This window comes from Merops nubicus, unplaced genomic scaffold (genome assembly GCF_000691845.1).
Source record: "Merops nubicus isolate BGI_N331 unplaced genomic scaffold, ASM69184v1 scaffold12890, whole genome shotgun sequence".
NCBI lineage: Eukaryota > Metazoa > Chordata > Aves > Coraciiformes > Meropidae > Merops > Merops nubicus.
The window spans coordinates 9,302-24,219 of NW_008583678.1; the positions used below are offsets into that span (position 1 = coordinate 9,302).

The following is a 14,918-nucleotide window of genomic DNA, read 5'->3' on the forward strand; positions in this document are numbered from 1 at the left end:
GGGAATCATCTCAGGGTTGCCCCATGCAGGGGGAAGGATCCTCCAGCATCTAGAATTGGCTTCTACTAACATCATTGTGGTGGTGTGGCCACTTAGATGTGTCAAGAGGTTTAAATTGCATGCTGTAGAATATTTTGAATACTTGGTTTTTCAGCTGTTCAGGTAGCCCAGATCTGAATTCAGTGGGTTTGGTTTCCTGGGTTAAATGTTTTCCTTGACTTGATACATCAGTATTGAGAGCAAACACGAAGTCACGATCTTAGGAGGACTCAATGAATTTGTTGTGAAGTTTTATGGACCACAAGGAAGTAAGTATATGACCCAGCCCTTCTATAAAAACAATTTACTGGCTCACGGTGGGGAACAGTTGAAATGACACATTCTTCTGGAGTGGAAAAAGAGATGAGCAAATCTAAGTGGGGGTGAGGAATCAAAGGGTAGCAGTGTTTGAAGGCTGCTCTCTCTGGAGGGTGGGGAGAAATACAGCTCTGGGCAGATGAACCACCTCCCTTGGAGCTGAGCAGAGCTGGATTCTACCTTTGGACGACTAAGCCCTCTGCTGTGGCTTTCAGCACTGATCCTCAGCTCTTCTAGACCTGGCTCAGCAGTTTTGCAGCAGTCACCTGAATTTTTGTGGAGCTCTCCTAATTCAGTTGGCTTTTCTAGGGACTAGATCACGAGTCAGGTCTCCAGCGTGCCTTAATTTAGTAACCTCTCTCCAGGTAAGTAAGCAGATTATTCTAAAGTCTGTTTTGAATAAGGCTCTGGTGTCTTTGTGCCAAGATCTTCTGCAGGATCAGTTAAAATCATGTATTTCTTGTCAGGCAGCAGAGGAAAAAGGTTTGATGTGAAACCTTAGCCTTGATGGGGCTGAGTGTTCTTCCAAAGCTGTGTTTTCCTTCATGCTGTAGATCTGTTTATTCTCTGTGGAGCTGAAGTGTCTAACACCTGCATTTCTTTCCTTGCAGCACCCTATGAAGGTGGAGTATGGAAAGTTAGAGTCGACCTTCCTGATAAATACCCTTTCAAATCCCCGTCTATAGGTAACCAAAAAAATCCCTTTCAGTCCAAATCATGTTGCTGTTTACACAGGAGGGATTTTACTGCTTGCAGTATTGTTGCAGGTGAAGTTGCACCAACCCTCAGTGCAGTCCCAAGGTCTTGACTTCAACCCTGCAGGATGCCTGTAGATTTCTAGATACCACATCCCAAGCAGAGGGGAAGTTTGGGGTTTTTTTTTGGCTGAAGGGTCAGGAGCTGGAAATGGGGTTTGGTGACACGTTGGTGTGCTGATGATCTGAGTCTCTGTACCCTGTGCTTTTTTAGTGATCTGTCCAGGTGTGGGTGAGGTGCAGGATACCACAGTGAGTGCTGGAGCCTGGTTTTAGATCAAATGATGTGTTTAGGATGAAGAACAAAGATTGCAGTGTGTGACTTGGGGTGAAGGCAGCTTTTGGGACCTCTTGTCCAAAAGCTGGATGGAAGTGAAGGCAGGAGCTGAAGCCTCTGTCCTCATGGCCTAAGTGATGGATTTATGGAAGAACACAGAAGCAGGGACCTATCAGTAGAGAAACTGCAGCTGGCTGGACAGGTCAGGTGTGTCTAACCTGCTGGAGCAAATAGGAAGCTTGATAAGGAGGAGTTCTCTATCCAGGATCCATCCTATCTTTGCCCTTGGGGTATGATGATCTAACTGGGATGTCTTCTGGTACCTAACTTTATTCCAATCACTTAGGCTATAAATAAAACAGCCAATATTGCTTGGAAAAACTGGAGCAGATGCTTGAAGTTCCAGCCTCTCTGTTCTGAGGGATGAAATAAGTGCTGGTAACTCAGCAGGATGGTGCTTGTGGCTCTCCCACAGCCTCCAGCAGAGGACTCTCAGGAAGGGAGAAGACTGCCCCAGGAGAACTGCTGTGGAAACTTGACTGTAGGGGTTGGAGGAGATGGGTCTCCTCCAACATCAACAACCTGGTTTGGAGTTGATAAGTATTGGCTGCTTGCTTAAAATAGGCTCTTGGGCTGAGTGCCTTCTGTTTAAGATCTCTCTCTCTCTGGTGTGAGAAATGATCTGTCTGGTTCCCAATGTGAGCTGTGCCCTTTGGGAAGGAGCAATGCTGGTTTGATGCTATTCTTTACCTTGCTGGTTTGGTTTTTTTCTCCTGTTGAAACCTTAACTGAACCCCCCAAGGGTGCAGGCAGCTGAGGAATGATGCAGTACCACTGCAGCTACCTGAAACCTTCTCTCCTTCCCTTGAGTCAGCTCCCAAACCCTGGGAGAGGCTGTTCACAAGACCCACAGTGTGTTATTTGGTGCCAGTCGTTTTCCCCTCCCTGCTTCTCCAGTGCCACAAAGGATCAAGGCACTGTGGTGTTGGCAATCTGAAACCTGGGCTGCCTGCAGGCAGCTCTCAGAAAGCACACAGAGCCCAGTGCCTGCTTAATTGCTCTGCTGCTAGTCTGCTCCAGGTTATTTTTCCCTCTCCTGATGTTGTCCCAGTGTATCAGAAGTCAAGGTTGGCAGCTTAAAGCAAAACCCAACTTTCCAGTGGCCTGTGGAGCCAGCTCAGCTAAACGTGGGCTGAGCTCTGGTGTATCCACAGAGCTGTTGATGTGGCCACTGGTTCCTTGGGTGGAAGGTGGTGGGTTTGGCCTTTTGGTGGCTTGTCTTGGAGGCTGTTCAGAGCTAGCTGGGAGGAAAAGGCAGCCTGGGCTCAGAGCTGGCCCAGCTCTATTTTCAGAACTGACACCACGAGGATGGCCTTTCTCCTTGTGAACTTGGGCAGGGTGTGGAGGGGGTTTCTTTTCTGCTCAGATTGCTTTGTCCCTTCTAATGTTGCTTTTGCAGCCTTCCTTTTAGGATGGCAGCTTTCCCCTCCATCAGCTTTGTACCTGCTGTGTTGCCACTGTCTTATTCCAGACTCTTCAAACCTTTAGCTTGCTTCTCTTGCCTTGCAAGTCTCTGTTTGAGCAGCTGAACCCCACTTCTTCTCTTGCTGAGCTCCCCAGAAGGCTGATTCTTGCTCTAGGGCCTGCCTTGTCCCTCCTGGGTGAAGCAGCATGCAGCTGAGCCTTCAGGTTGGATAAAGAATCAAGGCTAAACAAGATGAAAACTGGCTTAGCAAAGCAGAGCTGTGGAGGGGAAAAAGCTGGGGAAGTGGAAACACTCTAGGACCCAGGGAAACTCCCAGCTGGCTGCAGGAAGAGGTTTGTTTTTCTTTGTCTGGTTCCCATTTCTGCTGCCCTAGCCCAGCTTATCTGGCCAGCCAGAGCTGTGACGTCTCAGCCCCTTCCTCTGGGCCAGCCTGATCTCCTCACTGCTGCTCCTGGAAGCAGTGTGGTGCCTGATACTGGTGGGTTTGGTGTGACAGATAGCTGCAGAGGTGAGCTGGGAGGGTTCACAAGCTCCTAAATGAAAGGAGCTCCAGTTCTCTCCCAGGTCTGCCTGTTGCAGTGAGCACGGGCCTCCTAACCCAGCTCGAGCCCTGGGTAACACCCAGAGGTAGGAATTAGCAGGGAAGACGTTTGCCATGGTGATCTCTGATCTGTAAGGAGCTGACAGTGCAGGATTTTAGAGGTGGTGGAGCCTGTAGATGGACAGGAGGTCACCTGGAGCACACGTGGAGCTTGGTTGCAACCCTCCCGTCCTCGGCGCCGCGGCGAGTTCACACTCTGTGCAAGGCTTGTAGACAGCAGAGGATCCATCAGTTCCTCTTCCTTTCATAAGTCACACTTTTATGCTGCAGCTTAAAGCAAAAACTGCTGTCCTTGCAGCTTTCCTCATCCCTCTGGTACCGTAGGCTAACATTTCCTTTCCATCTTAGAGGATCTTAATGCAGTCCTGAACGTGGCATGGGCTTTTTGCAGCAAACAACGTGATGGCTCACAGCATATTTGTGGAGAAATGACTGCTAAGAGTTGCTTTCTAATCTGTTCAAATTGCTTTTATCCCAGCATGGCTCTGAGTAGAAGGTACAGGAAAACTTAGTGTTCACTTCAAAAGCATGACTGAAAAAAAAAACCCTTTTCTATTCAGGTTTGTAAAATGGGTTCCAGGTTTGTCATCATTTAACCCTTGATGAGTGGTGGTCCTCTTTTAAGGGGCTCTAGAAGCCTTCACTCAGTGTAGTGGTGGCTCATCTCATGCCAGATATTTGCTCCCTTGTCCCCTTCACAGCTCCCTTCTCAAATATGTGTGGCATTTGTTTCCTGCCCTTCTCAGGCTGGTAATTATTGCTGTAGTCTTATTAAATGATGCCACCCCAGGGATGAAGCTCTCCTGACATGCAGGTAATGCCTCTGCTTAAAGACCTGGACCATCCTGGGATCTGTGTGACAGGAGCAGCTCCTGGTAGAGCTTTCAGTGTTCCATCACATCCTGCAGCACCCTTCTGACCTGTTCCTTGCTTGGTCTTTCCTGAGTGATGGGGCAGATCCCAGACTGGTGCTGGGTGATTTTTCCTAACTAGAGCTCTACAACATAGAGGAAAAAGGGAAATGCATGTTCCAGAAGAACACAGACCTAACCAGAGCCAGATGTAGGGTGTAGATGTGGGCTCTGGGCTCGAGTGTTCCCATTGAGAGGAGTCATAAAATCATAAAGGTTGGAGAAGACCTCTAAGGTCATCAAGCCAACCATCAACCCAATACTACCATGACCACTAAACCATGTCCCCAAGTGCTATGTCCACACAGTTTTTAAACCCCTCCAGGGATGGGGACTGAGTTACTTACCTGAGAGAAATTGTGGATGAATTAATACCACTTATGATCCCAAAATATCCAAATCTTCAGGGTTGAAACAAACCTCCTGAACTCAAACTGTCTGTTAGAACAAAACCACCTCCTGAAAAATACCCAGCTGCTTTCTGAAGCCAGGGAATGCTGCTGCTCTTAGTGGTTTTGTCAGTTCATGGAAATATCCCTGTGTGCTTATGAGAACCCCTCCTAGATGTTTGGTTCCTTTTTTGCTCTCTCCTAAGCAATGCATTTAGAGCTGTTGATGATTTCAGTGACTGCTGGCACTGCTTCCCTGCTGCTTTCTCCCCTCCCCTGGGATTTGGTATCTTCAGGGGAACTTTTTGCTTAGTCTGTTCTTGGTTTGTGTGTTTTTTTTTTTCAAAGGGGTGTTGTGAGGTACTTGAAGTCCTGTTTTGAGTTCCCAAGTTACGAGAACACTGTGTGAATTTTGTATGTTTTTAATCACTCCCCACTCTTGCCAAGAGCTGGGGATTGATGTCTTTGATGCCATAAACCCAGGAGGAAACGCAGGGTGTGAGTGTCCTGCCCTGCTTAGATGATAAGAGGAGCAGAAACATCTGAACCTGGGAGCCTGAGCTCCTACCTGAAAGCACCATGGCATTTATTTTCTGGCTAAAACCTGCAGAAACACTAATCCAGCCCTTGAGTCACTCGTGTGTCTCAATAATCAAATGTCACAGCCACCAAGCTCACGTGCAGCGTGCTCCGAGCCCCCATTTCTCAAACAACTCCTGTGTGTTTATCCACAGCCCTCACCTTCCCTCCATCTCTGGCCCAGTTATCTGCAGCTATCTTGATATTTTAATATCAATATCTTCAGCTTTCACCTTTCTCCCCAGTGTTTTGGAGAGCAGAATGCCCAGTATGTACACAGAGCGTGTGGAAGCGTGCGTGTGTGTGGCAGCCAGTAGAGGAACAAAGTGGTGTTCAGCTCCAGCCAGGATTTAACAGATCTCTTTTGGCCTCTGCTTAACTTTTCTTCTGAACTGCAGCTGCTGTTTTTCCTCACAGCTCCTCTCTGGCTTGCCCTACGTTTTGCTACTTAGGATTTCATGAGTCACTTCTGGGCTGTGACCGTTCCGAGCTCGCTCTTGCCTCTGAGTGTTGGTCCTTCCTCTGACCTCCAGGCAAGGGGAACATGCTGGTTCTGGCACATGCACTCAGCTTGGGCTAAGGGGAAAGAACAGACACCTCGAGGTGATTTGTACCCCTGCTTCTGGAGGGGAGGAACAGATGGGCAGAACGGGCAGGGGGGTCCAGCCAGACTGGGCACAGATTCGCTGCCTTCTCTGCCACCCCCAGAAAAATGGACATCAGGCACTGGTGCACCTCAGCAGGGAGATGGACTGACCTCAGGCAGGAGCTTTGTGCTGCCTCTGAATGTTTCTCCTGGTCTGTGAGCTGGTGGATGCAACTTTTCCACTTCCCAGAAGGGCCCACTTGGCACCTCTCTCCAGGCAGGAGGTCTGGAGTTTGTTCCTGCCACTGGTTTCCATCAGCGACAGTCGTATCCTTCTGTCCTCATCTTTCCCTTGTGAAGCTGCCACAGAATTATGGATGGTATTGTTTTGAAAAGCTACTAGAATTTGAGGAGGGTAATATAAACTGTTCTACTACTGCTGATGTTACCCAGCCCTGAGCAGCGAATGTCTCGGGTGAGGGCCCAGAGCTAGGTCGGGTTCAGTGCTCTGAAATGGGCTCCTCCCCTCCTCATTTCACTATAAAAAGAAATCCTTGCCTTTGCCAGTGAGACCTCACTGACCTGAGAGCACTGGGCTTGAGGTGAGCACATCCTGTGCCCTTCAAATAGGGAACAACCACATGCTAAACCAGTTGTCCCAGTCTGCGGAGGGGACTAGGGGCTAAGTTGAGGATTGGGGCAAAGGTCTTGCTCTGGTGCCCTCACCCCCTTCTCCTGCCCTGGTTTCTCAACCTGTGGTGCCTGGCAGGCTTGTGATTAGTTACCCAAGAAGGCAGAACCTGAAATGAGGGCAAAGTGTTGCTAAACTTAAAACAAAACCCCAATGTGTTCCCTTGCAGGCTTTTGGGTGTTCAGGAAAGGGGAAGTAATAAACATCAAGTTTAGACTAATCTTACCTGGCTGTTTGGCAACACCTTCAGGAATTTTTGGGAGATCTTTTTCCATTAGGTAGGTTGTCCAGTGGTTAAAAAAGCAGAGGAAAAAACCTTCTCTGGACCTCTCTGTGCTGCACTCAAGCTCTTTGGGACACTGATTTCTGGGCATGTTGTTCTGCTCTGGGCCTTGGGTGCTCACCCAATCCACCTTGATTTGGTGTGGTACTGCAAACTCCCTTCATCCTGCTTCAGAGAGACAATAACCACCTTCCCACCTCACCAGCCACGTGGTCTGAACTGTTTCCTGACCTGGCCTTAATCTCTTGTTAAAAATAAAACTTTGAGGCTTGTCAGTCTTGCTGCAGGGGAGAGCCAGGAGCTGCTACACACACTTACCCTGCCCACTGTTTTCTTGGCACCACAGGGGGGTACACCGATAGGGATCTGCTGTCACAGTTGTGGAGGTGGAGAAGTGTCCAGCTGGCCTCCTCCTGTGAGCAACAGGAGAGCTGAGATGTGGGCAGGAACCAGCTCTGCTCTGGCACGTGCCCCAGCGCCCGTGGGAAGTCCACTGGCATTTCCCACTGCTGTGGGTGGGCACTGCAGCTGACTGGGGGTCTAGAGGGCCCAAGTGTGGGGAGGAGCAGCTGAGGGAGCTGGGGGTGCTGAGCCTGGAGCAAAGGAGGCTCAGGGGAGACCTTCTGGCTCTGCACAGCTCCTGACAGGAGCCTGGAGCCAGGGGGGGTCGGGCTCTGCTCCCAAGGGACAAGGGACAGGAGAAGAGGAAAGGGCCTCCAGTTGCCCCAGGGGAGGTTTCAGTTGCCCCTGAGGAACAATTTCTTGCCCTGGAGGGCTGTGGAGGCCTGTGCCAGGCTGCCCAGGGCAGTGGGGGAGGCCCCCCCCCTGGAGGGGTTTCCAAGCCATGGAGATGTGGTGTGAGGGACACGGGGCAGTGGGGACCTGGCAGGGCTGGGGGATGGCTGGACTTGATATTAAAGGTCTCTCCTGACCAAAACAATTGTGTGACTCCCTGCTGGGCAGGTGAACGTGAAGCTGGATGTGCTGTGCTTGCTGACATGCTGCTTTTCCTCCTTCCCTTGTGCTTCCACAGGGCTGGGAGAACCAGCAGCACTTCAAAGAGCTGTGCTGCTGGAAAAAAAAGTCTCTTTTGAGGACCTCTTGCCTAACCTACCACCTAAGCTGGCTGTACTTTGAGCTCAGATAAGCAATGGGCCACGTTTTGAAGTGCTGCTTGTTGGATGTCAGCTGGTTCCTCACTTGGAGGAGAAGCCCCAAGGAGCACAGAAAGCTTTGTGCTGCTGCCTTGTGCAGCTGGAGCTGTTCAAAGACCAAGGAGATCATCTCCAGCACAGGTTTCTGATCCCTCTTACCTCCAAGCTTTGAGTGCTGAATGCTAGGTGAGCAACCTGGTCTAGTGGCAGATGTCCCTGCCCATGGCAAGGGGCTTGGAACAACGTGATCTTTAAGGTCCCTTCCAGCCCACACCATTCTATGGTTCACTGGGGACTCTGCCAAGGTAGGGAACTCTTTCCAAATCCAAAGCCCTACAGGCATAGTGCTACAGGAACAATTGATGTTGTGGAACAGCTTCTTGCAGGAGCTTTCTGGCTCCACAGGACAAGGAGAGGTGCCTTGAGAGTCCTTGGTATTTCCCAGGTTATCCAGATATTTGGGTTCTGCCTCTTGGAGATGAACTTGGTGGCAAAGCAGCTTCTGACAGCACATTGGTTCTGGTGTAGCCATTTCCTGGGAGTCTGGAGGTGTTCAAGAGAAACCATTGGTATCAGTGTAAGGCTGAAATCCCTCCCTGGTTCTCCACTAGGGTTCTACTCAGCTGGAGAGCAAGGTCAGCTCTCACCCACCCTCAGCACCAGGTCCTTGGAGTGACAGCTTTGACCCAACTCTGAGTCTGTACCCGGGGTGGTCAGACCCATCCACGAGTGGTGTGAGAGAACTTCATGCAGGATACATCCAGCTGCTGGGGCTTTGTCAGGGCTCCTGTGTCTGCAGCAGCAAGGACTGACAGCCTTTCAGTTAGCTGAGCTGGAATTTAAAAAAGCATTTCTCTCCAGAGCTGTTTGTCCACCCAAGGAGTGATTCCTCCAGGGCTGTTGCTGAAATACCAATCTTTTGAAGGTCAGCATCTGCATCTTGGTCTCCACATCTTCCAGTGTGGGAGCAGATGTGTCCCTTGCTCATGTGAAACTCCTTCATGGACGTGGGGGTTTTTCTGTTATCACCCAAAAGGCTTTTTGCCAAAACAGAGTTTGAACAGTCCTGCTTTACCCTCAAAGGTGAGGGTGGAGCTTGATGGAAGAGGTGGACTGTAGCCACTCTACTCCTCAGCTTCCTCCTAAGCATTGGCTTTTCCTGGCTTCAGTGTGACTATTATTGTAAAACATGAAGTGTTTACAGCCAGTCTGGCACACAGAATCATAACTGCTGGGGCTGTGACCTCAGCCTCATGCTCCAGGCCGTGGCAAGAACCCAAAATCAGGAGCCTGGCCCCTGACAGTCTTCGTGGAGGGCTTACCTCAAGGTCTGCCCAGTATATTTAGCAGGGTGAGCTTTATTGAAGACTAGGGGAATAAACCTGCCCCAGTGCTGATGCTGCCTTGGGAGGTTTAGTTTTTACTCCTGGCTTCCTCTTGGAATTGGAATTTCATTCTTCCATGGCTGTTTGTTTGCTTTGTCTTTTGTGTTTGAGAAAATAAGTACAGAGCAAGCCAGTGTTATTGGCATGGTGTTAGCAGTTTATCACTGCAGGAGACTTTCAAATAAAGGGGGAGATAATACTTGGGGCTTATTTCTGGGTCAGGAAGAGGCAAGATACAAACAGGAGCCACTCTTGGCTTGAGCGTTTTGTGTCTGGAGGAGAACGAGACTGAGGGAACCTTGAAGTGTTGCAACAAGATGTCACAACAACCTAGGAAGTGCAGGGAGAGGATGTTTGTGTCCTTTCTCAGTGAACAACTGTGTCATTTGCAAAGCTTGAGAGCAAGGGAAATGCAAAAGAAGAGCTTGTTCCTTGCCTGGGTGCATGTAGAGAGAGAATGACAGATCTCTAGCTCAGGAGCTGCTGGAGTGGACAACCTCACCTCAGCTCCCTGGCTATCAACTTCAGCTTAAATGCTGAAGTGTAGGAAAAAAAGAGTTGTCCAGAACCTTACAGGTGGGTTTGCAGCACAGCCTTGTGCCACCAGCTGCAGGTGCCTGTGGTAGGAGGTCCTAAGAAATAGGTGAGATGATCAGGAAACCACAATGAGAGGGTTGCCTACGTCTGGGTGGGTTGAAGAGCCCCATCTGTGTCCCAGGTACCAGAACAGAGTGTTTAATTCAGCAGATCTGCACCTTCCCATCCTATTCTTGTTACCTGGTGTCTTCCCCCATCCTCTCTCTTCTATTCTGCTTGATCAGAAGCTTAAATTCTTGTTTTTCCCCCCCAGCACTGAGAGAGAGATGGGATTTAGAGTCAGGATCAGCGCTCACTGCAGCTCTCCAGTGCTGGCATAATGGAGCCATGACCTGATTTAAACCTCTGAGAGCTGCCATAATGTAAATATTTGATGGAACTACAGCTTCCCTTTTTAAGTCTGCTTCAGTCTTGCAAGCTAAATCATGGCAGTGTCCCTGAAAAACACTTGTTAGCACGGAGCTGTTGCTGCAGCTCTCGGTGGGTCTTGTAGAGATGGTTCTGGCTTTGGGCATCCTTTCAGCTCTGAGTTGTGTTGATGCAAAATCCCAGCAGTACAAACATGAATTATGTCATAATACATGGAAAGAAAGGGAAGGAAATCCATATGCCAGCTCTTGGCCCAGATGGGAGCTGTGCTGCCACTCAAATCATGATTCCTTTGGGCTGGGGACGTCAGAGCTGCTGCAGTGTCAGCCTGGGGTGGCTGGAGGGAGGTGGAAAAGGCTGAACAGTGAATGAACAGGCTTTGGGAAGCCTCTTGTTTGTGTTGAGTCCTCCAAGGAGCTTTTTCAATGGATTGAGTCAATATCCAGGACTTAAATTTCTTACTCATTTGTATTAAGCAGACCTTTGTCAGAAGAGACAGTTGCTGTTGACTTTGATAGATTCCTGCTTGTTGCTTTGCAGGCTGTGCATTGGAGACACAACAGAGGAAAGGTTTGATTTGGAGTTATGGAAAAAAAAATAAACATTGAGATCTGGAAGCAGCTTAAGCTGGTAGAGAAGGAAGGGTTGCAGCAGCCCTCCTGGGTGGGCAGAGCCAGCAGAAGTGCATAGGAACACCCCATCCATGTGGTAGTGAAATAACCAGGGGATTATAGAGTGGTTTGGGTCAGAAGGGACCTTTAGGATCATCTAGTTCCAATCCCCTGCCATGAGCAGGGACACCTCCCACTAGAGCAGGTTGCTCAGAGCCCCATCCAACCTGGTCTTGAACACCTCCAGTGATGGAGCATCCACAGCTTCCCTGGGCAACCTGGGCCAGTGTCTCACCACCCTCACAGTGAAGAACTTCCTAATTTCTCATCTAAATCTCCCCTCTTCCAGTTCAAAGCCATCACCCTTTGTTTTGTTGCTACAAACCCTTTTAAAAAGTCTGTCCCCAGCTTTCTGCCAGTCCCCTTGAAGTCCTGAAAGGCCCCAAGAAGGTCTCCCTGGAGCCTTCTCTTCTCCAGGCTGACCAAGCCCAACTCTCAGGCTGTAATCACAGCAGAGGGGTTCCAGCCGCAGGAGCATCATCTTTGTGAAATAATGGGAAACCCACCACTCTAGTTGTGGGAGCATTTTTGAGGTGCCATCTGTCTTAACTTGGGGTTAAAATAGGCAGCTGGAAAACACAACTTAGCTCTAGCTGCTGCCATCAGATAGTCTTCAAAGCATGAGGCACCTTCTGCTGTGACACTGCAAGTCTTGAAACTGTAGAGGTTTGTTAAAGCACTTTAATTTGCAAATCAGGACCAAAAAAAGCACTGTCAGGTCTAGAAGCCTAAAATCTGGACAAAGCCACGACAAGCTCCCTCATTCCAGAGCTTACATCTGAGCTGTTTTCTTCCCTAGGAGACCAGAGGTTCCAACTGATGAATTAATTACTATATTGGTGCAAAACTTGAAGTATTAGCTCTCCACATGAGTTTCTGCCCCTCAGTAGCTTCGAAACTTAGACTAATGTGGTGACTTCAAGTTCAGAGCAAATCTTTCTCAGGAGCCATTAAAAACCCCAAATTAATCTTCCAAAATGTTGAGCTTCAGTTTTGTGTTTAAAACCAAAGATCTTGGCAGCTTTTGTGGGTGCTCTATGGTGCTGCTGGGAGGTTCTCTTTGAGGTAATGCTGAACCCCAAGACCTTTGTGGTACAGTTGCACAGGAGACAAAGGGTTTTGTTGAATTTGGAGGGAATGGGCAAGGACTTGAGGGTCAGAATGTTGCCTGCATGTTTTAAAGGTTATATAGCTATATATATCCACAGCTGGGTTTTCTTTGAAAGCAATCTGAGTCCTCATCCAGTCAATTCCAGGCTTCTCTTGTAAAAAAAATGAAATCAAATCAATTTTGGCCATTTTCTGCTCATTTACCACTGTGTCTCTTTGCAGGATTCATGAATAAAATTTTCCATCCCAACATTGACGAAGCGTAAGTAAATCCCTGGGGGGTTCTTTGCCTCAGGATCTTCCTTAAGTGTAGATTTTGGCTTCCACAATAAGCTGAGGAGCTGAAGAATCATTTCACCCAAGAGTCCTGAGCTGGGGGTTTGATGGAAGGAGATGTTGTCACGAGTTAACTCGCAGGAGTGGGTCAGACTGGAGAGGTGTAGGTGGGAGCTTTATATTGCAGTGGGCTTGATTTACAGAAGATTCCAGGTTGCCAATCCCCCTCCTCACATGAGGAATGTTGGCTTAGCCTCAGTGAAGCCCAACCTCCCTCTTTAACTGGAGTTCACATCTGTGCTAAAATTCTTCAAAGATGTTTTGCCACGTGGGGTTTTTCTTTTCCCAGTTGAGGTTTGTTAAAAGCAGCCACCTATGTTTCAATCTCTCCAGCCAAGCCCCATATGGAGCAAAGAGCTCAGGAAAAGCTCCAATTTATTTCCTTTTGTGCAGAGTGTGAAGGTTTATGTGGTTCAACCACAGAGGAGGGGTAAATCAAGAGTTGAACTGAAACTGGGGGGCAGGGGAAGGGGAGGGGGTGGGTGATATTAACTCCCTAGAGTATTTTTGAGCCTGACTGGGTTGAATTCCATCTTTTCCATCTGTTTCAGGTCGGGAACTGTATGTCTAGATGTAATCAATCAAACTTGGACAGCTCTCTATGGTGAGTTGGGCATTTCCCTGGAAGCCAGTCATGTGAGTGTGTGTGTTTGGGGTGTTCACCCAACACAGCTTGCTGAGACAGATGATCTCAGGCCAACTTTTGGGTTGTTTTTCTTTTTTAAGTGAAGTTTTAAGCTCTTCCCTGAGCCAAGATCACGTGAAGAAATAAGATTTCCATGTGATAATACTTTCGTAACCTGTTTTGATGCCAGAGAGGCAAAAACATTCCATAAACCTCCCAAAGGGTCACTCAGTCCAGTCCTTGGCAGTGTCTGGCAGCTGCTCGACAGCACCCAGCCATGATTCAGCAGAGAGGGAGAGAGGAGTGACTGTGTCTGAAGTGAAACCCAGCTCCAGCTGCCCCATCCACCTTTTGTGTGTGCATTCAGGCTGGTGTTCTCTGTTCACAAGGCTACAATCCAGCTTGTGTAGAGGATGGCACCAGGAGTCACTCCTTTGTGTCACAGCAGCATTGTTTCTTGGCAGGCTAGGAGGTGCTTTGGCATCTGATGGCTGCACTGCTTGCTGCAGAATGTTTTGGGGTTCCCATTAGGTCACCTCTGGCTCTAACTCACCTTTTTTAGGGAGAGAAAAGGATCAGCTGGTAGCTGAAGACCTCTTAAAGCAGCACTTCTGGACAACTGAAGTTGTTAAAAGGAGTACAGCTCAGAGTGCAGTCTAGGCTGGCTGTGTTTTCAAACTGTGAACTTCTCCAGTGGTGCTTTATGGAAGAGTATTCAGGGGAACGTGCACATCCAATCCTTCACATTCATCCAGGAGAAACTGATTTTACCTGTAGAAGTCAAAGCCTTGAAGCTGTTGCTAGAGAGATGAGCTCCTTCACCCTCCTCACAAGCACAGGTCGTTAGGAAACACCAGACTTGGTGAATCCTGGGCAGGAAATTGCTACAGCAACTTGTTGAACTTTCCTCCTCAGCAGGATGCCTGAAGTGGTTGGGTTTTAGAGAGAGGGTTTTGTTGTGAGAGATGAGCTTAGCCATGACCTGGGGGGGTGGTGCTAAGGGAGGAAGAGGATGCTCCTGTGGCCTGGGAGGATCTGATGGAGGAATTGAAGCAGCATCAGCAAACCTGGCATGGTTCAGCTGGCTGCAGAACCCAGCTCAGAGCAGCCCATGCCACCTGCAGACTGTGGGGGTGGCTGGGGAGAAGAAAAGAGCTCCAGTGTAGCTGTGGTGCTGGGATTTGTGCTCTCTGGCAGCCTGGGCCCTGCTTTGGAAGCCATACATGGACAGCTTCCCTGGGTTCCTGCACCATGCCCAAAAATTCCACGGGGAGCTTTTCTGCCAGGGGCTTCCCAACCAGTGCTGCCCCATTGTGGCTTCCTTGGCACTTGGGAAGGCAGAGAAAGCAGCTTGGTGTTTGCTGTGCTTGTGATACATCAGTTTGGGCAAGCTTGAAGAAATCCTGTAGAATCAGAGAAGGTTTGGGTGGGAAGGGACCTTTAGAGGCCATCCAGTCCAACCCCCTGCAGGGAGCAGGGACAGCCCCAACTAGAGCAGGTTGCTCAGAGCCCTCAACCTCCCCTGGGATGGTGCCAGGGATGGGGCAGTGACCACCTCTCTGGGCAGCCTGGGACAGGGGCTCACCACCCTCAGGGTCAACAGTTTCTTCCTTCTCTCTGGTCTCAATCTCCCTCTTTGAGTTTCAAACCATCCCCCCTTGTCCTGTCCCAACAGCCCCTGCTCCAAAGTCCCCCCGCAGGTTTCTGGCAGTCCTGGCAGCCCCCAGGGGGTCTCCCCAGCTGGCGCCCTCTCCTC

At 49.3% G+C, this 14,918-nt stretch overlaps 1 protein-coding gene across 1 annotated transcript in view; it reads left to right on the forward strand.

The window, feature by feature from the left end:
* Nucleotides 1-231: 231 nt before the first annotated feature.
* Nucleotides 232-14,918, forward strand: part of UBE2H (ubiquitin-conjugating enzyme E2H) — a gene marked incomplete at its 5' end in the record, with an annotated part of 22,619 nt that continues 7,932 nt past the window's right edge. Inside the window, 4 exons of the mRNA XM_008941846.1 lie at nt 232-308; nt 969-1,043; nt 12,424-12,463; nt 13,089-13,141. Of these exons, the coding sequence (XP_008940094.1) occupies nt 232-308; nt 969-1,043; nt 12,424-12,463; nt 13,089-13,141 (245 nt within the window). The remainder of the gene's footprint in view (nt 309-968; nt 1,044-12,423; nt 12,464-13,088; nt 13,142-14,918) is intronic.